This window comes from Oncorhynchus masou, unplaced genomic scaffold (assembly GCF_036934945.1).
Source record: "Oncorhynchus masou masou isolate Uvic2021 unplaced genomic scaffold, UVic_Omas_1.1 unplaced_scaffold_518, whole genome shotgun sequence".
Taxonomy (NCBI): Eukaryota; Metazoa; Chordata; class Actinopteri; order Salmoniformes; family Salmonidae; genus Oncorhynchus; species Oncorhynchus masou.
This window is the reverse complement of record NW_027011585.1, coordinates 13894-35808: the sequence shown is the minus strand read 5'-3', so window position 1 is coordinate 35808 and position 21915 is coordinate 13894. Positions and strand designations below refer to the sequence as shown.

The following is a 21915-nucleotide window of genomic DNA, read 5'->3' as shown; positions in this document are numbered from 1 at the left end:
TGTTTAGTGCTGTCTTGCCAACTCCTACCAGCTAGAGTCCCAGGTCTGTTTAGTGCTGTCTTGCCAACTCCTACTAGCTAGAGTCCCAGGTCTGTTTAGTGCTGTCTTGTCAACTCCTACCAGCTAGAGTCCCAGGTCTGTTTAGTGCTGTCTTGTCAACTCCTACCAGCTAGAGTCCCAGGTCTGTTTAGTGCTGTCTTGCCAACTCCTACTAGCTAGAGTCCCAGGTCTGTTTAGTGCTGTCTTGCCAAGTCCTACCAGCTAGAGTCCCAGGTCTGTTTAGTGCTGTCTTGCCAACTCCTACCAGCTAGAGTCCCAGGTCTGTTTAGTGCTGTCTTGCCAACTCCTCCAGTGATTCTTCCTTAAAAAGTTGCATCATATTGCAGCACAACTTGCGGGCTGCCGCAGAATTCTATGGCACATTATGTATTATTTAAGTGTCAGACGTTGTTGCCATTAACGCTCGTTAGAGCTAGTTTGACCACCAGAGAGCATCTTTGAGAAGCATTTGACCGTTTTTAATATGAAACTAATCGTTGGATAACAGATCTGCTCTCGGAACTCATTTACACACGTTACTGTGTGTGTTTCGTTTCTCTCTCGCACAAACACACACATACACGCTCACCCTCTATAACCACTCTTTATATTTACAGTGGTGATGGACAGCTGGAGGCATTTCGTTGTGAATTCTAAAAACAAGCCAACCTAACTCAGAAATACATTTCACTGGTTGCCATGGTGAATAATCCGATAATAATTGGTTGGACACATGAAAGGAAACAAAGAGTTTACCGGAAACTGAAAATGAAAATACTTGCAGATCAATTCAGATCAACAATTTTCAATAGTAGATCTAATTACATTTAGAGGATTCTAAATTAATATCTAATGGGCTTTTATACAATGATAATGCAGGGATAATAATAAATTAATATATTTGTAGGGGTTGGGCAAATCTGGTTTTAGACTACTTAAGCATTGAATACATTGAAGTTTGCCCATTTTGCTACACTTTACAATAGGACTCATCTCTGACTGCCTGCAAAATCTACAGTGGTACAATATAAATATATTTTTGAATTACTTTTTAAAAATGTATATGTTTATTAAGTTGTCTTGCTTTTCCCAGAGCAGCACAAAACGGTGCTGAAATAGTTGACCATACGCGGGTAGGCTTTTGCTTCAAATCCTATTGTAACAATTGGATGACATTGGGAGTTTCAGTAAGCAACAATTTGTTGCCTTCACTAGCCTACTTTATTCTTAAAATAACTCCAGCACATAAAAGAGAAAGGAGCCTTAATTAATTAAACAATAAAGTGATTTAATTCACAAATGCATTTGACTGTACTTAATATTGGCCATCAACCAGAAAAACACCATGGTTGAAACATGTTATTGATTATTTTTTTTGTTTTGTTTACTATTTGAGAATGTACACATTTATTTAAGCTACTGTGCAGTCTGACAAGTAAACATAGCCCACAGTAGATAGTAAACATGGCAAAGATGCTTAATTCCTGACATAAGGGAGAGCAGGCCATGTCAAGATGTTCTCAGTGACCTCAAGTACTCATTAACTCTGTCTTGAATGTTTTTTTTCGGGTTGCATCAGTCTTGGTCACAGTATTAATGATGAACACCTGGAGGTTCACTGGTCAGCCACATTTGCCTCGGGATCCATCCCAGTTGGGGCGGCATGTCGTCTAGTGGTTAGAGCGTTGGGCCAGTAACCGGAAGGTTGTTGAATCAAATCCCTGAGCTGACAAGGTAAACACCTGTTGTTCTGCCCCTGAACAAGGCAGTTAACCCACTGTTCCTAGGACATCATTGTAAATAAGAATTTGTTCTTAAATGACTTGCCTAGTTAAATAAAAAATACAAGTATCTGTTTCTGCAAATAATGAGTGATACTGATTCATGTGCACCTTCATCAGATGAGCAGAATGGTACTGCTCCGCGTCCCCATCGATTGTGGTGTCCTATGTTAGAAATGGTAGATCAATTAAGAATGAAAAGTGACTCCAACACACAAATTCTGCATAATGAATCATGTTTTAAGAATGTAGCAAAACCAACCGCTTTCATGGGAACCATGTGTTTTTAGGGAGTGGCCCGTTGTCCAGCCCTTTGGATGGTGATGTTCTAACTGTGATGTCTTATAGTTTTTAACCCTGTAGGTACTGGTATTAACCATGATATCTGACTGTTTTTAACCCTGTAGGTACTGGTATATACCATGATATCTGACTGGTTTTAACCCTGTAGGTACTGGTATTAACCATGATTGCTGACTGTTATTAACCCTGTAGGTACTGATATTAACCATGATTTCTGACTGTTGTTAACCCTGTAGGTACTGGTATTAACCATGATATCTGACTTATTAACCCTGTAATGCTTCCACCTTGTGGTTAAAGTGAGAGATGAACTCACCATAGAGGTAAGTTCAGACTCAGACTCTGTAGTACAGACTCTGTTTCAAGACATTGGATAATACAATCCCAGGGGAGGGACCTTGGACCATCACATCTAATAGGGTTGAAAGGAGGAGAGGAGATAGAGACAGAGGAGGAAGAAGAAAATTAAGAGAATGAGGAAGACAAATAATTGTTGTGTTAAGATTTAGAGGAGAGTATGTAGTCACACTGTACTCTGTAAAATGTTTCTTCATTATTTTGATTAGAAACATGTCATGTGATTTGAAGTAGGCTTATGCTCAGTAAAAAGAAAGTGGGTCCAATTATTAACCTGTGATCATCACTTTAATAATAAGAATAACAAAGTCACAGATCAAAAAATAAAGGAACAATGTTCTTTAACAAGGTCTACCAGCTTCCTGATTGAATGTGATTGGATACTTAAAACAGTGTGACCTCGACACACAGAGGGCAGAACAGTGCTGAGATGACACACACACACACACACACACACACACACACACACACACACACACACACACACACACACAATGCTAATGAAAGGTGAGAATGACTCACAACCTTCATTGTACAAGGGACAACATGTAGGTTACCAATGACAACACCAAGCACCAGTGGAGCTGAGAACAGGTGAAACAGATCAGAACGTGACATGAAATAGCTTTTGACTTCTATGATATAGCCTGCAGTAGCCTATATGTGGTGCTCAATGCAGGCATACATTGCAGGACACTTTTAAAACGTTTTACATTATGAAGATATTGACATTAATTCATAATTTTTTATTTGGTCTGTAACATCATGGGCCAAATAGGTGACTGTAAATGGTATTGTAATTGTATTATGCCAGACACCACTCTACAAAATAAAATGTGTTATTACCATACAGAGAATTAGACAATGTAGGCTACACCTCTGCCTATAAACGTATTTACATATTCAAACCTGTCTCAAAATACAACATCGCCCCTTTAATTAAGACATCAGCTTTTTACCTGTCTGGCTTTTCAAAGACAGCTTGAAGTGTTGGCTCCTCGTTTTGTGCTCCTATACCCATATTAATGTAGAACTGGGCTAATAACTCGTCAACTAGCAAAGAATATCAACAAATGTGCCCACGAGCCGCTCTGATCTGAACTGATGTGAAAAGCGCGTTCACTCCTGAGTGATTGAAAGACCAGTCTTGCGCAACCCCCTGCCAATTAAATTCTACTCCGTTGTGCTGTGGCTCTGCCAACAACAAAATCACAGACTCAATCTTGGAAAATTTGATTTGTTATGTTTTGTTGCATTGAAAATAGGCTGATATAATATTGATACGATCCCTGATAAAACATTGATCTTTATAGTGCAAACTAATGGGGTTGAACTCAGTGAAGTTCAATCTCTTCCACCTCTGTGTTGCATGGCGTTTCTTCTGTGCAGCAGTCCTGGAGGAAGTGCGCGGCCGCTTAGTTCAGAGTGAACATGGCTGTCCGCAACACAGTCTTGTTTTTTATGGTTCAAGGTCACGGTAATAGAAGGAGAAACTGAGCTTGTAGAGAATGGCCAGTAGGGGGAGACAAACACTTATAAAAGTAGGTATTACACCCAACAAGAGGGACTTTTCTGACCAGCATCCAACTACAACCAGATGATAGACCAAACACAAAACTGACCATTACCTTAATCCTAACCCAACCTTATATCAATGGATGAAAAGTGGCCTGTGTTTTCAGGTCAGATGCAGTACATAAGACCTACATAGAATGTGAATAATGACATAAATCTCAATAAATCTCACCATATTCCCTGTATAGTGCACTACCTTTGACCAGGGTCCATCACTATGTAGGAAAAAGGGTTCAATTTGCGACACATAGAGTTTAGGGATGTTTTTGATTTCAGCATGTGTTGCTGTGCCAACTCATATTTAGCCATACCACTGACTTCCTTTAATAACAGCTTCCTGTCTGCATGTCTGTCTGTCTGTCTGTCTGTCTGTCTGTCTGTCTGTCTGTCTGTCTGTCTGTCTGTCTGTCTGTCTGTCTGTGTTTGTCTGTCAGTGGTTGGTGGTTATTAGCAGACCTGGTCCACATATTCATTAGGGCACACCATCGTAAAATGGTTTACAACGGCAAAACAAAACACTTTATTCTTATTGGACAGGTACAGTTAGTCCCTCCCTGTTTCAGTTTTCTATCTTACATTTGGTTCCTAATGAATATGACCCAAATACTTGAGCTGTGCTTGGTTGAGATTGCCTGGCTTAATAGAAGCAACAGAATAGCCCCAAACGCCCCAAACGCTCGACGTATTTGACAGATTTCTAATTCTAGTTATTTAAATCATCCAGAGACATTATTAAGATACATCCAATATGTTAATCAGTGATACAGAGTAGTAAGAGATCATATAACAGGGTGTGTGTCTGGTGTATGTATTTGAATTTGCATTTATTATGGGTCCTCATTAGTTCCTGAGAGAATGTAGGAGAGGATTGTGGTATGTTATCGTGTGTGTGTGTGCGTGTGTCTGTGCATATGTTTGTGTTGCTTCACAGTATGCGGGTGGAACTTACCCCAGAAGACCAGGAAATTACTCAGGAATCAGGAAAAAAAGGTGGAAAGAAGGTGTCCCAACACTAACCAGCCAGGACATGTTACTGCATAACCAGCCAGGATATGTTACTGTATAACCAGCCAGGACATGTTGCTGTATAACCAGCCAGGACATGTTACTGTATAACCAGCCAGGACATGTTACTGTATAACCAGCTATGACATGTTACTGTACAACCAGCTATGACATGTTTCTGTTCCACAAATCCCCACCTACAACAAGGTCAAAAGCAGTCAGCTTTTGACTGTCACGTCCTGATTTGTTTCACCTGTCCATGAGCTTGTCTCCACCCCTCTCCAGGTGTCGTTCATCTTTCCCATTATCCCCTGGGTACTTATACCTGTGCTCTCTGTTTATCTGTTGCCAGTTTGTCAAGTCAATCAGCATTTTGTCTCAGCTCCTCAGTCTCTATTTTTCTCGCCCTCCTGGTTTTGACCCTTCCTGCCCTGACACTGAGTCCGTCTGCCTGACCACTCTGCCAGCCCTAACCCTGAGTCTGCCTGCCGTCCTGTGCCTTTGCCCCTACTCTGGGTTACCTCCCTCTGCCTGACCTGACCCTGAGCCTGCCTGCCGTCCTGTACCCTTGCCCCACTACTCTGGATTATCGACCTCTGCCTGACCTGACCCTGAGCCTGCCTGCCGTCCTGTACCCTTGCCCCACTACTCTGGTTTACCTCCCTCTGCCTGACCTGACCCTGAGCCTGCCTGCCGTCCTGTACCCTTGCCCCACTACTCTGGATTATCGACCTCTGCCTGTTTTGAACTGCTTTAAGACACTGTAGCTATAGTCAGAAAACATTGTTGAAAATGTCTGAGTCCATATACACCAAGCCAGATATGACAGAGGTGCAATGGAAGAGACCAGCTACAGACTAGCTAAGACCACCTGACCAAAGAGAGACCAGCTACAGACCAGTTTTAACATCCTGACTGAAGAGAGAGATCAGTCATATCATGTATTATATTATCACACTAAGGGTGGTGGGAGTCATATCATGTATTATATTATCAAACTAAGACTGGTGGGAGTCATATAATGTATTACATTATCAAACGAAGACTGGTGGGAGTCATATCATGTAGTAGGTCATCAAACTAAGACTGGTGGGAGTCATATCACGTATTATATTATCAAACTAAGGCAGGTGGGAGTCATATCATGTATTATCTTGTCAAACAAAGGCTGGTGGGAGTCATATCATGTTATCACACTAACGGTGGTGGGAGTCATTCCAAGTAGTATATTATCAAACTAAGGCAGGTGGGAGTCATGTCATGTGGTGTATTATCAAACTAAGGCTGCAGGGAGTCATATGTAGTTTATTATAAAACTAAGGCTGGTGGAGTAATATATAGTGTGGTGTGAGTCAAATCACACATTATATTATCAAACTAAGGCTGGTGGGAGTCATATCATGTATTATATTATCAAACTAAGACTGGTGGGAGTCATATCATGTAGTAGGTCATCAAACTAAGACTGGTGGGAGTCATATCACGTATTATATTATCAAACTAAGGCAGGTGGGAGTCATATCATGTATTATATTGTCAAACAAAGGCTAGTGGGAGTCATATCATGTTATCACACTAACGGTGGTGGGAGTCATTCCAAGTAGTATATTATCAAACTAAGGCAGGTGGGAGTCATGTCATGTGGTGTATTATCAAACTAAGGCTGCAGGGAGTCATATGTAGTTTATTATCAAACTAAGGCTGGTGGGAGTCATGTGTATTATATTATCAAACTAAGGCTGCAGGGAGACATATGTAGTTTATTATCAAACTAAGGCTCATGGGAGTCATGTGTATTATATTATCAAACTAAGGCTGGTGGGAGTCATATCATGTATTATATTATCAAACTAAGGCTGGTGGGAGTCATATCATGTATTATATTATCAAACTAAGGCTGGTGGGAGTCATATCATGTATTATATTATCAAACTAAGGCTGGTGGGAGTCATATCATGTATTATATTATCAAACTAAGGCTGGTGGGAGTCATATCATGTATTATATTATCAAACTAAGGCTGGTGGGAGTCATATGTAGTTTATTATCAAACTAAGGCTGGTGGGAGTCATATTATCAAACTAAGACTGGTGGGAGTCATGTCATGTAATATATTATCAAACTAAGACTGGTGGGAGTCATGTGTATTATATTATCAAACTAAGGATGGTGGGAGTCATATTATCAAACTAAGACTGGTGGGAGTCATGTGTATTATATGATCAAACTAAAGCTGGTGGGAGTCATATCATGTAGTATATTATCACACTAAGGCTGGTGGGAGTCATATCATGTAGTATATTATCACACTAAGGCTGGCGGGAGTCATAGTATGTATTATATGATCAAACTAAGGCTGGTGGGAGTCATATCATGTAGTATATTATCACACTAAGGCTGGTGGGAGTCATAGTATGTATTATATGATCAAACTAAGGCTGGTGGGAGTCATATCATGTAGTATATTATCACACTAAGTCTGGTGGGAGTCATATCATGTAGTATATTATCACACTAAGGCTGGCGGGAGTCATATCATGTAGTATATTATCACACTAAGGCTGGTGGGAGTCATAGTATGTATTATATGATCAAACTAAGGCTGGTGGGAGTCATATCATGTAGTATATTATCACACTAAGGCTGGTGGGAGTCATATCATGTAGTATATTATCACACTAAGGCTGTCGGGAGTCATAGTATGTATTATATGATCAAACTAAGGCTGGTGGGAGTCATATCATGTAGTATATTATCACACTAGGGCTGGTGGGAGTCATATCATGTAGTATATTATCACACTAAGGCTGGCGGGAGTCATATCATGTAGTATATTATCACACTAAGGCTGGTGGGAGTCATAGTATGTATTATATGATCAAACTAAGGCTGGTGGGAGTCATATCATGTAGTATATTATCACACTAAGGCTGGTGGGAGTCATAGTATGTATTATATGATCAAACTAAGGCTGGTGGGAGTCACGTGGTTGCCAGTGTTTCTAATCCACTATGAAAAAGAGTTTCACTATCATGTCTTGGGGGTATGATATAAAATGCTAACCTTCCCTATTATTGGTAATGGTGAGAGGTTAGCATGTCTTGGGGTTATGATATAAAATGCTAACCTCCCCTATTATTGGTAATGGTGAGAGGTTAGCATGTCTTGGGGGTATGATATAAAATGCTAACCTTCCCTATTATTGGTAATGGTGAGAGGTTAGCATGTCTTGGGGGTATGATTTAAAATGCTAACCTTCCCTATTATTGGTAATGGTGAGAGGTTAGCATGTCTTGGGGGTATGATGTAAAATGCTAACCTCCCCTATTATTGGTAATGGTGAGAGGCTAGCATGTCTTGGGGATATGATATAAAATGCTAACCTTCCCTATTATTGGTAATGGTGAGAGGCTAGCATGTCTTGGGGGTATGATATAAAATGCCAACCTCCACTATTATTGGTAATGGTGAGAGGTTAGCATGTCTTGGGGGTATGATATAAAATGCTAACCTTCCCAATTATTGGTAATGGTGAGAGGTTAGCATGTCTTGGGGGTATGATATAAAATGCTAACCTTCCCAATTATTGGTAATGGTGAGAGGTTAGCATGTCTTGGGGGTATGATATAAAATGCTAACCTTCCCTATTATTGGTAATGGTGAGAGGTTAGCATGTCTTGGGGTTATGATATAAAATGCTAACCTTCCCTATTATTGGTAATGGTGAGAGGTTAGCATGTCTTGGGGGTATGATATAAAATGCTAACCTTCCCAATTATTGGTAATGGTGAGAGGTTAGCATGTCTTGGGGGTATGATATAAAATCATAGAACCAAGGTCACATCCGTAGCCCAGTATTTTCATGTCTGTATTTATTCAAATGGAATACAACTGGAGAGTAACTTCAAAAGATACTCATAGCACCTCTGAATCTTTATGTGACATTCCTCCTCCAGACCTGATTGGGTGTTAGAAGGCTCCATTACAGCTGCTTCCCTTTGTCACGTTTCCTGTTAGGACCGGCCTGAATCCCAGACCATAAATCTTCCTGAGTTAAAGAGTTACAACGGTCAACAGAATCATCTTAAATGGGATTTTCTTACATTTGCTTGTCTTTATTAATATTGCAGGTCTTCCGGTGTGACCATGCTGAATAAGAGGTTAGACACCACAGTGTATTTCACAACAGGAGGATTTCAAACCAAACCAAATAGAAGGGAAGTTATATCCTCTACATAATCACACTCTCTGTCCACCACATCTACATGTGTACTACATTTAGTGTGTATACTTTATACATTAGGTGAAGTAGTCAAGACAAGGGCAGGTATTGATGACATAAGCTACTGAAAGAATGTTCATGCTAGTGTTGAAGAGCAGCATGATTGAAGTAGGGCTGAATGCTGCACCTGTTGAGGCAGGTCTGAGGGTGTTGGGGCTGGGTCATGTTCTGCCCATGTTGAGACTGGGCCTGGTTCTTCCCATGTTGAGGCTGGGCTGGGTGTGATGATGTTGGGCCCAGTGCTGCCCCTGTTATGGCTGGGCTCGGGGTTGTTGATGTTGGGCCAAATGCTACCCCTTTCGAGGCAGGTGTGTGAGGGTTGAGGCTGGGCTGGGGGTTTTGAGACTGGGCCTGGTACTACCCCTGTTGAGGCTGGGCTGGGGGTTTGAGGCTGGGCCTGGTACTACCCCTGTTGAGTCAGGTCTGAGTGCTGGTCCAGGTGCTGCCCCTGTTTAGGCTGGGGCTGATGCTGGTGGCCCTGTTAGGCCCTGTGTGCTGGGGCCTCCCGCTCTCTTGCCCTGTAGGGTGAAAAGAACCGTACACATAAATAGCAACACAAGAATATAGATGGTGAGAGTGAGCAGTACCTGAACATATAGAAGAGCATGTAGGCACTCCGGGCTCTGGTCCTCAGCACAGTGGCTTCATTGGACATTGACACCTGGCTGTCGTTACAGCAGAACCAGTTTCCACTGGCATGCAATATGTCACTAATGTAGTGCCCTGTGGAACAAGGAAGACAGACTAGAGGTCAAGGGTCAGGCTATTGTGGGTAATAGAGTGTTTTGTAACAGTTAAACAGTTCATTTGGGAGGTATTTTATCTGTTACATGTGTCAAGTTTTGAAATCAGAGATAAACAAATATACATAACATATAATTAGGCATGCCTCTCCATTCTTTTGAATTAAATTGAGCAAACTCTAAACATATTGCAGTGCTTGTTGGGATGACACTTCACTGAAGCCTGCAGCCTTGCTCGCTTGGCCGAAATGGCTGTTGAAATGTCTAATTATCCCCTAAAACTGGGTTCCACAAATGGCGGCCCGCGAGACAAATTTGGCCCAAGGATGATTTTATTTGGCCCCTTATGTTTTCTAACCAAATAAAACGTAATTGTTAAAAGACTGTAAAAACACCAGCAAATCAGCTCCAAGTGATTTTCATTTTGGAAATCTGTTTCAAAGTATTCCCACGCACAATAAAGAGATATATATGTGGTTGTACACAAATGTAAGCAAGGTTTGAAATTAGTCAAATATTATATCTGTTTGGCCTTCCTACGGTATATTTGCAGTCTACAAATTTTAGAAAAAAAATGGTTGATGATCCCTGGCCTTCACCCTCGATACTTTTCACTCCCTCAGCTTCGGGATGCTTGTGTATTCGGCAGAGGCACATGTGAACATGCAAATTGAGATCCAAGGAGAAGGGAGTGATTTGGAATTCAGCTGATGTCATATGTATTGTGCATCTGCATGTGTGTGTTTGATGGTATTTACTTACCGGAGTTTGCGGAGCCTCCCAAATGAGAGACGACGCCAGTTAGCTGGTAGTAACCATTCACTGACTGCACTGGCTTCTGCTTCTGTAAGAAAACACATGTGATCATAGGATTCTCATTTCCTCTACAGTCCACCACACTGTCTACAGTCTACTACAGTACTAGTCTATTACAGGAGGTCTACTACATTGTGTACTCCTCATAACTATCTCAGTGTTCTGTCATAACTTATTTTTCACTGCGTTCACTCTCTCTCTCTATCTCTCTCTCTCTTCTCACCACTGAGGCTGTCAGCAGCACTTTCCCTGGTTCCTGCTCATTTGAATCTGAGGGGTCAAATATACATATCAAGAGCTGTGAAAACGTGGTCACTTGTCTGAATTGCTCTGGACTAAATCAGCTCCCATACATCACTAAAGATATCTGAGAAACATTTTAAATTGCAGCTTCCAGATTCTCTGTCATCAGGACCGTTTTGGGAGTGGGTGGTTTGTGTGATGTTGGAGCAAGAATAGTGTTATGGTGCCATGACCTACCTGAACAGAAGAGGGCGCTGTCTTTGGTCTCTCCAGGTGGGCTGGAGACTTGGCTGGCGAGGGTCTGGGGGATGGACCCCTGGATGCTGGGGGCCTGGCTGGTGAGGGCCTGTGGGCTGGCACTGTGCAGGTGTGGCACCATGTCCCCACAGAGGGTGGAGAGCCTCAGCTCCGAAGGAAACAAAAGAGGAGCCTCCAGCTTCTCCAACCCCCCAGGTCCTCCAAACCTCTTCAGATGCAGAACCAGCACACTGCCCAGAAACAGAGAGGAAGAGAGATGAACAGACAGACAATGAAACCAGTCAAAAACATAACAGATGAGTGAAATGTGTTTGGCGGTGCACACCTCTAAGTCCTACAACCTGCTCAGGAAGGTAACTACTCCTAAAGGCTCAGGACATTAAACACTGCTAGTACTATGAGAGGTTATAAAGGGACAACTCACAGAGGCAGTGTGTGGAACTGCTCCACCTTTGAGGCGTGGAGGCCTTTACAGCCCTCACATGTGAATTCAACCTTTTCACTCTGGTTAGAAACAAAAGCATTACATATTGAATGATACCACTACAATAATAAGATAGCGTATTCTGAGGCAGTGGGCAGCTTGCCCTGGGTGTTAGTCTCTACATGCAGGGCTGAGCCCTAAGTGCTGACTTTGAAAGTGAGTGCCAGGCTGCTCAGCAAGGTGCGCTCAGGGCTGAAGTCCAATGAGAGGTGGTTGTAGTCCTCTCTGGTAGACGACTCGCGCCCACAGCTTCAGAAGCAGTACAAAGAGAAGAAAAATGCATCAAGTCTGTTTCAGGTCTCTACAATGTTTCTGTTATGCCATGTGTTTTGTAATAGTAATATATATATATATATATAGATCATAAAGATCATGTTCTCAGCAGATACATTACAACCAATGGGAGCTCTTACCTGGTACATGTGCGCACCGACACAAGTTGGAACTCCAGCTGGGAAACAGGGCAGGTATAGTTCATCCCGAGTGTCTTCAGAATCATGCCCTCCTCCTTCAGCTGGCACAGCATATCGACAAGTAACTCATGTGCGTCCTATGATGAGGAAGAGAAAGAAACACACCAAGATAAAAGCAAATTAAAAAGAGAAAATGAACCCTTGCAAGAAGAGCACTCGTACACAAGAGAGTAGTGCCTCAGTTACCTGTTGCGTGTCCCCCAGATACTTCAAATCGTATCCCGACAAGGAGTACTTGACCTTCCACATGAGGTCTGCTTTTGAGGCCTGGTTTGCCACACTGTCAGGTCGACCCGAACGGTGCACATCAGACAGAGACCTGTAGGGGAGACAGAGAGTAAGTTAGCAGCTGACTGGATGGAGTCAACCTACTGGCTTACGCCTGAAGAGGCAGATGAGTATATACAAATATGTTTTATCTAGTGGCACCCCATCGTTAGAAATGTTTCATTCGATTCGATGCAATTTCACCTTTGAGGACGGACAATGAAGCCAAACAAAAAAAAGTATTGTTTATTCTCCTAAGATATTTGGTTTGGATACTGCTCTCAATTCCAGAGCATTTTAAAAAACTACCAAATTTACAAAGGTAATGTGGAATGTTCAGTCAATGAGCATTATGGGTCATGTAGTCATTCTACACTTTCCAAATTGGCCTACAAAATGCCTACATGAAAGTCAGTGTGTCATTGTTGTTCTTCTGGGTTATTAAAGATTCCGAAAAACAAAATAAACTGGAAAATAGACCGAAAATACAGTACACAGCAAAGTATGAAGTGGTTAAGGTTAGGATAAGGGAGGATTAGTGAAAGTGCTCTCCTAACCTGCTACGACAATCACTTTCTATCGAAGTGGTGTGAAAAGAGTGTGTCCCTTCTTTAATTTATGACCACAATTAATGGGTGTGTGGGGTGAGTGTCTGCTTTTGAGCCTTCCCTTACCTGAGCAGGTTGGAGAAGGGGGAGGAGCTCCAGAGTTGTTCCTGGTGCAGGATTTCCTTTGAGAAGGATGGCAGGACCAGGAGGCATTGCAGGGTGGCGTTAAGGAAGCAAGTGTTGCCAATGTTAGGCAACCTGTGAAGAAGAAGCAGTCATCAGTACACACATAGAGATGAATCATAACCTTCATATCTCTATAAAGTGATGATAATGGCAGGGGATACGGGATACATTATATTTAACACAAAGAAGTGGATGTCCTTTAGACCAAGATTGACATAATTCATGGGTTTATAAATATCTATTAAAACGGACATGCTCGATAGTAAGCCCTATCCCCATAGTATATCAGACACTGATCTCTAAACAATAAAGAACTTATATTCAATTAATTTGCAGTGTGTTGTGGTTTACCCAAGAAGTTCCATGTTGAGCAGTGCCACCCGTTCTCCTCTGGCCCCCTGGGTCTCTTCTGGCCCTCTGGTGGCTGAGCTGGCCCTGGGAAGAGTCATGCTTCTGGTGGCTGAGCTGGCCCTGGGAAGAGTCATGCTTCTGGTGGCTGAGCTGGCCCTGGGAAGAGTCATGCTTCTGGTGGCTGAGCTGGTCCTGGGAAGAGTCATGCTTCTGGTGGCTGAGACTGGTCTCTGGGGCATTGGACTAGAGTGTTCCTGAAGAGACAGAGGTCTGGAGGAAGGAGAGAAACAGGTCTAACACCTCCAACACAGATATTATCACTCTACACAGTCTCTCTATTAAATACTGTACTGTACTATAAACACAGCTGAGTAGTTATGATGTAATGCTGTCCATATAAATGCAGTGTTCCAAGTAGACCAGGCCAATAGGTTAGTACTCTCTTTATCCACTAGATGTAGACAGAAGAGGCTAAAACTAGTTTCAGGAAAATAACTTTCTGGGACTGTGTTTATCAAGTGTCTCCGACTTGGAGTCTGATCTCGGACCAGTTTTGCATTTTAGATCATAGATCAATGAATCAGATTATTATGGACAGAGAGGACCTGATCCTAGATTAGCACTCATACTGTTGATTAACACTGGCCCTGGTCTGGTAGCACTCAACCCAACTCTCCAAAGAGACTCTCGGATGGCACTGTAATTTATGTTTGGATTACCTGACTGTTGTGCCCTCCTGGCTGGTGTCTCCATGACAGTCCAGAGGGTTGGTAGGAGAGGGAGAACAAGGGTGGGACACCACTGGACAGGATTTCACTGGGGAAGTATTTTTGGCAGGTAACCGGGGTACAGAGGATTGTTTAGCAGGAGAGCAAGGCTGAGAGGAACATTTAACAGGAGAGGGAGGTGGATGGAGGGAGGAGAGTTGGTCAGAGGGTGAGGGGTCAGAAGTAGCGGAGCCATTCCGTTCAGAACGGTCAGATGGAATTGGAGAGGGGGATGAAGTGCCCCTCTCCTTCTTCTTTCTTGTCTTCTGCTCCACATCAACTGAATTTGCTTTCTGACGTTTTTTCTGTTGACAAGAAAATGTGATCGTGCTAAATACTCCCCCCCAGATCCCCAGCCAATGGAAGAGGGGGTCATAAGAGTAGGAAGAGGTTGGCCTAAATGGAGAATCATAGGTATCTATCCTAAACCTAAAATAGCACATTATAGACAGGTTACATTGAGTGACATTTGCAATAGCCGAACTTCATGTACATTTCATGTACACTTTTTACGTATTCGTCAATCAGAATGTCATTGTACTTTTACTCTTCCCACTAGGTTTAAGAGAAAAATACTACTCCAGAATTATAGTAGTTGTTAATTGATTAAATGACCTGATTTCATACCTTTTTGCACCAGCAGAAACAAGCCATGTCGATAACCAATGAAGACTGATACATTTCCTCATTAACCCATTGTTCAAATTGGCTTTAAGACCATTGTGATGTCATCGGTCATGTATGACACCACCATTTGGCAACCCAATCTATAACATTTTAAAATATATTGTTCAATGAACAAATGTGTTTTATTGAAGAGCAAAGTTATGCAGTATACATACAATATTGTAGATAATATGTTCCGTTGTATTCTTGTTTCTTTTTTACATTCATTTTTTGTATGTTGTTTCATTAAACGTACGACCACAATAAAGGCATTTTAAGTGCCTTGATCTTCATCTTACAAGTTTTTTGATAGCTTCCATGTTGTTTGTGGTTTGGTTATCGGTTTATTTAAACGCTAAATGCGTTTTCTCTTATTCACCAGCAGATGGACAAAGTGTTGGTTAAAAGAATGTGAACAGGTGGTAGAGATTTAGCCTAAACCTCAAACAACAATCCAGATTGGTTAAGGACAGTTTTCCGTATTCAATCTTGCCCTGGGGGCAGCTCTGTCTCAAGGAGGTTGTCACGGGATACTAGGAGTGGTGGGTTGGAATCAGGCGCAGAGAGCAGGGTTCAGTATATCGTGAATTTATTCTCCGGCAAACAAACGGTCACGCAAAACACAGGGCAAAACAGTCCGGAGAATACACACATGAAACCCACACTCCAACAGAGTAACAAAAACAATCCCGGACAAAACAATGGCGGGACAACCTACTATATATAGGGAAGCTAATTAAACTAAAATACACACAGGTGAAACTAATAAGACAAAACCAACAGACAAACGAAAAAGGGATCGGTAGCGACAAGTTGGACGGTGACGACGACCGCCGAGCACCGCCCGAACAGGCAGGGGAGCCAACTTCGGCGGAAGTCGTGACACACATAATGAATGTGATTGGTTCAATTAAAGCTCAATGGTCAGTGGGCAGAGCTTACAGTGCGTGTTAAATACACTTGCTTGGTGATAAATTGGTGTTGAATGGAAGACATAACACAATGTTGCTGGCATGAATTTTGTTTTCTAACCGCCAACCCCTAAACAATTCTTCTTACCCAAACTTAACCCAACCCTAGCTAGAGTCCCAGGTCTGTTTAGTGCTGTCTTGTCAACTCCTACCAGCTCGAGTCCCAGGTCTGTTTAGTGCTGTCTTGCCAACTCCTACCAGCTAGAGTCCCAGGTCTGTTTAGTGCTGTCTTGTCAACTCCTACTAGCTAGAGTCCCAGGTCTGTTTAGTGCTGTCTTGTCAACTCCTACCAGCTAGAGTCCCAGGTCTGTTTAGTGCTGTCTTGCCAACTCCTACCAGCTAGAGTCCCAGGTCTGTTTAGTGCTGTCTTATCAACTCCTACTAGCTAGAGTCCCAGGACTGTTTAGTGCTGTCTTGTCAACTCCTACTAGCTAGAGTCCCAGGTCTGTTTAGTGCTGTCTTGCCAACTCCTACCAGCTAGAGTCCCAGGTCTGTTTAGTGCTGTCTTGCCAACTCCTACCAGCTAGAGTCCCAGGTCTGTTTAGTGCTGTCTTGTCAACTCCTACCAGCTAGAGTCCCAGGTCTGTTTAGTGCTGTCTTGCCAACTCCTACCAGCTAGAGTCCCAGGTCTGTTTAGTGCTGTCTTGTCAACTCCTACCAGCTAGAGTCCCAGGTCTGTTTAGTGCTGTCTTGCCAACTCCTCCAGTGATTCTTCCTTAAAAAGTTGCATCATATTGCAGCACAACTTGCGGGCTGCCGCAGAATTCTATGGCACATTATTTATTATTTAAGTGTCAGACATTGTTGCCATTAACGCTCGTTAGAGCTAGTTTGACCACCAGAGAGCATCTTTGAGAAGCATTTGACCGTTTTTAATATGAAACTAATCGTTGGATAACAGATCTGCTCTCGGTACTCATTTACACACGTTACTGTGTGTGTTTCGTTTCTCTCTCGCACAAACACACACATACACGCTCACCCTCTATAACCACTCTTATATTTACAGTGGTGATGGACAGCTGGAGGCATTTTGTTGTGAATTCTAAAAACAAGCCAACCTAACTCAGAAATACATTTCATTGGTTGCCATGGTGAATAATCCGATAATAATTGGTTGGACACATGAAAGGAAACAAAGAGTTTACCGGAAACTGAAAATGAAAATACTTGCAGATCAATTCAGATCAACAATTTTCAATAGTAGATCTAATTACATTTAGAGGATTCTAAATTAATATCTAATTGGCTTTTATACAATGATAATGCAGGGATAATAATAAATTAATATATTTGTAGGGGTTGGGCAAATCTGGTTTTAGACTACTTAAGCATTGAATACATTGAAGTTTGCCCATTTTGCTACACTTTACAATAGGACTCATCTCTGACTGCCTGCAAAATCTACAGTGGTACAATATAAATATATTTTTGAATTACTTTTTAAAAATGTATATGTTTATTAAGTTGTCTTGCTTTTCTCAGAGCAGCACAAAAAGGTGCTGAAATAGTTGACCATACGCGGGTAGGCTTTTGCTTCAAATCCTATTGTAACAATTGGATGACATTGGGAGTTTCAGTAAGCAACAATTTGTTGCCTTCACTAGCCTACTTTATTCTTAAAATAACTCCAGCACATAAAAGAGAAAGGAGCCTTAATTAATTAAACAATAAAGTGATTTAATTCACAAATGCATTTGACTGTACTTAATATTGGCCATCAACCAGAAAAACACCATGGTTGAAACATGTTATAGATTTTTGTTTTTTTTGTTTACTATTTGAGAATGTACACATTTATTTAAGCTACTGTGCAGTCTGACAAGTAAACATAGCCCACAGTAGATAGTAAACATGGCAAAGATGCTTAATTCCTGACATAAGGGAGAGCAGGCCATGTCAAGACGTTCTCAGTGACCTCAAGTACTCATTAACTCTGTCTTGAATGTTTTTTTCGGGTTGCATCAGTCTTGGTCACAGTATTAATGATGAACACATTTACATTACATTTACATTTAAGTCATTTAGCAGACGCTCTTATCCAGAGCGACTTACAAATTGGTGAATTCACCTTCTGACATCAGTGGAACAGCCACTTTACAATAGTGCATCTAAATCATTTAAGGGGGGTTGAGAAGGATTGCTTTATCCTATCCTAGGTATTCCTTGAAGAGGTGGGGTTTCAGGTGTCTCCGGAAGGTGGTGATTGACTCCGCTGTCCTGGCGTCGTGAGGGAGTTTGTTCCACCATTGGGGGCCAGAGCAGCGAACAGTTTTGACTGGGCTGAGCGGGAACTGTACTTCCTCAGTGGTAGGAGGCGAGCAGGCCAGAGGTGGATGAACGCAGTGCCCTTGTTTGGGTGTAGGGCCTGATCAGAGCCTGGAGGTACTGCGGTGCCGTTCCCCTCACAGCTCCGTAGGCAAGCACCATGGTCTTGTAGCGGATGCGAGCTTCAACTGGAAGCCAGTGGAGAGAGCGGAGGAGCGGGGTGACGTGAGAGAACTTGGGAAGGTTGAACACCAGACGGGCTGCGGCGTTCTGGATGAGTTGTAGGGGTTGAATGGCACAGGCAGGGAGCCCAGCCAACAGCGAGTTGCAGTAATCCAGATGGGAGATGACAAGTGCCTGGATTAGGACCTGCGCCGCTTCCTGTGTGAGGCAGGGGCGTATTCTGCGGATGTTGTAGAGCATGAACCTACAGGAACGGGCCACCGCCTTGATGTTAGTTGAGAACGACAGGGTGTTGTCCAGGATCACGCCAAGGTTCTTAGCGCTCTGGGAGGAGGAAACAATGGAGTTGTCAACCGTGATGGCGAGATCATGGAACGGGCAGTCCTTCCCCGGGAGGAAGAGCAGCTCCATCTTGCCGAGGTTCAGCTTGAGGTGGTGATCCGTCATCCACACTGATATGTCTGCCAGACATGCAGAGATGCGATTCGCCACCTGGTCATCAGAAGGGGGAAAGGAGAAGATTAATTGTGTGTCGTCTGCATAGCAATGATAGGAGAGACCATGTGAGGTTATGACAGAGCCAAGTGACTTGGTGTATAGTGAGAATAGGAGAGGGCCTAGAACAGAGCCCTGGGGGACACCAGTGGTGAGAGCGCGTGGAGGAGACAGATTCTCGCCACGCCACCTGGTAGGAGCGACCTGTCAGGTAGGACGCAATCCAAGCGTGGGCCGCACCGGAGATGCCCAACTCGGAACACCTGGAGGTTCACTGGTCAGCCACATTTGCCTCGGGATCCATCCCAGTTGGGGCGGCATGTCGTCTAGTGGTTAGAGCATTGGGCCAGTAACCGGAAGGTTGTTGAATCAAATCCCTGAGCTGACAAGGTAAACATCTGTTGTTCTGCCCCTGAACAAGGCAGTTAACCCACTGTTCCTAGGACATCATTGTAAATAAGAATTTGTTCTTAAATGACTTGCCTAGTTAAATAAAAAATACCAGTATCTGTTTCTGCAAATAATGAGTGATACTGATTCATGTGCACCTTCATCAGATGAGCAGAATGGTACTGCTCTGCGTCCCCATCGATTGTGGTGTCCTTTGATAGAAATGGTAGATCAATTAAGAATTAAAAGTGACTCCAACACACAAATTCTGCATAATGAATCATGTTTTAAGAATGTAGCAAAACCAACCGCTTTCATGGGAACCATGTGTTTTTACGGAGTGGCCCGTTGTCCAGCCCTTTGGATGGTGATGTTCTAACTGTGATGTCTTATAGTTTTTAACCCTGTAGGTACTGGTATTAACCATAATATCTGACTGTTTTTAACCCTGTAGGTACTGGTATTAACCATGATATCTGACTGGTTTTAACCCTGTAGGTACTGGTATTAACCATGATTGCTGACTGTTATTAACCCTGTAGGTACTGATATTAACCATGATTTCTGACTGTTGTTAACCCTGTAGGTACTGGTATTAACCACGATATCTGACTGTTATTAACCCTGTAATGCTTCCACCTTGTGGTTAAAGTGAGAGATGAACTCACCATAGAGGTGAGTTCAGACTCAGACTCTGTAGTACAGACTCTGTCTCAAGACATTGGATAATACAATCCCAGGGGAGGGACCTTGGACCATCACATCTAATAGGGTTGAAAGGAGGAGAGGAGATAGAGACAGAGGAGGAAGAAGAAAATTAAGAGAATGAGGAAGACAAATAATTGTTGTGTTTAGATTTAGAGGAGAGTATGTAGTCACACTGTACTCTGTAAAATGTTTCTTCATTATTTTGATTAGAAACATGTCATGTGATTTGCAGTAGGCTTATGCTCAGTAAAAAGAAAGTGGGTCCAATTATCAACCTGTGATCATCACTTTAATAATAAGAATAACAAAGTCACAGATCAAAAAATAAAGGAACAATGTTCTTTAACAAGGTCTACCAGCTTCCTGATTGAATGTGATTGGATACTTAAAACAGTGTGACCTCGACACACAGAGGGCAGAACAGTGCTGAGATGGCACACACACACACGCACGCACGCACGCACGCACGCACACACACACACACACACACACACACACACACACACACACACACACACACACACACACACACACACACACACACACACAACAATGCTAATGAAAGGTGAGAATGACTCACAACCTTCATTGTACAAGGGACAGCATGTAGGTTACCAATGACAACACCAAGCACCAGTGGAGCTGAGAACAGGTGAAACAGATCAGAACTTGACAGGAAATAGCTTTTGACTTCTATGATATCGCCTGCAGTAGCCTATATGTGGTGCTCAATGCAGGCATACAATGCAGGACACTTTTAAAACGTTTTACATTATGAAGATATTGACAATAATTCATAATTTTTTATTTGGTCTGTAACATCATGGGCCAAATAGGTGACTGTAAATGGTATTGTATTGTATTATGCCAGACACCACTCTACAAAATAAAATGTGTTATTACCATACAGAGAATTAGACAATGTAGGCTAGACCTCTGCCTATAAACGTATTTACATATTCAAACCTGTCTCAAAATACAACATCGCCCCTTTAATTACGACATCAGCTTTTTACCTGTCTGGCTTTTCAAAGACAGCTTGAAGTGTTGGCTCCTCGTTTTGTGCTCCTATACCCATATTAATGTAGAACTGGGCTAATTACTCGTCAACTAGCAAAGAATATCAACAAATGTGCCCACGAGCCGCTCTGATCTGAACTGATGTGAAAAGCGCGTTCACTCCTGGGTGATTGAAAGACCAGTCTTGCGCAACCCCCTGCCAATTAAATTCTACTCCGTTGTGCTGTGGCTCTGCCAACAACAAAATCACAGACTCAATCTTGGAAAATTTGATTTGTTATGTTTTGTTGCATTGAAAATAGGCTGATATAATATTGATACGATCCCTGATAAAACATTGATCTTTATAGTGCAAACTAATGGGGTTGAACTCAGTGAAGTTCAATCTCTTCCACCTCTGTGTTGCATGGCGTTTCTTCTGTGCAGCAGTCCTGGAGGAAGTGCGCGGCCGCTTAGTTCAGAGTGAACATGGCTGTCCGCAACACAGTCTTGTTTTTTATGGTTCAAGGTCACGGTAATAGAAGGAGAAACTGAGCTTGTAGATAATGGCCAGTAGGGGGAGACAAACACTTATAAAAGTAGGTATTACACCCAACAAGAGGGACTTTTCTGACCAGCATCCAACTACAACCAGATGATAGACCAAACACAAAACTGACCATTACCTTAATCCTAACCCAACCTTATATCAATGGATGAAAAGTGGCCTGTGTTTTCAGGTCAGATGCAGTACATA

At 42.5% G+C, this 21915-nt stretch overlaps 1 protein-coding gene and 1 long non-coding RNA gene across 3 annotated transcripts; both read right to left on the bottom strand.

Annotated features, from left to right (window-relative positions):
* Window positions 1-9154: 9154 nt before the first annotated feature.
* LOC135535796 (uncharacterized) lies at window positions 9155-10892 on the bottom strand. Of its 2 annotated transcripts, XR_010454885.1 has the most exons (3): window positions 10848-10892; window positions 9930-10065; window positions 9155-9860 (listed from the first exon to the last, which is right to left on the bottom strand). It is a non-coding gene; the product is annotated as an uncharacterized LOC135535796 (long non-coding RNA). The 2 variants fall into 2 exon arrangements; XR_010454884.1 differs by lacking the exon at window positions 10848-10892 and having other exon boundaries at window positions 9930-10181.
* A 388-nt stretch (window positions 10893-11280) lies between these two features.
* On the bottom strand, window positions 11281-13917 carry LOC135535806 (ubiquitin carboxyl-terminal hydrolase 37-like). Its single transcript, XM_064962234.1, has 7 exons — window positions 13712-13917; window positions 13301-13432; window positions 12546-12678; window positions 12300-12436; window positions 12036-12135; window positions 11827-11906; window positions 11281-11632 (listed from the first exon to the last, which is right to left on the bottom strand). The coding sequence occupies exons 1-7, from the start codon at window positions 13915-13917 to the stop codon at window positions 11281-11283; spliced, it is 1140 nt and encodes a 379-aa protein (XP_064818306.1).
* Window positions 13918-21915: the final 7998 nt, after the last annotated feature.

Coding starts and splice junctions, on each gene's coding strand:
- LOC135535806 (XM_064962234.1), bottom strand. CDS start 13,917: ATGACTCTTCCCAGGACCAGCTCAGCCACCAGAAGCATGACTCTTCCC. Junction 12,437..12,545: donor ATCTGGGGGACACGCAACAG/GTAACTGAGGCA, acceptor TCCTCATCATAG/GACGCACATGAGTTACTTGT. Junction 11,633..11,826: donor CAGTTCCACACACTGCCTCT/GTGAGTTGTCCC, acceptor GTTTCTGGGCAG/TGTGCTGGTTCTGCATCTGA.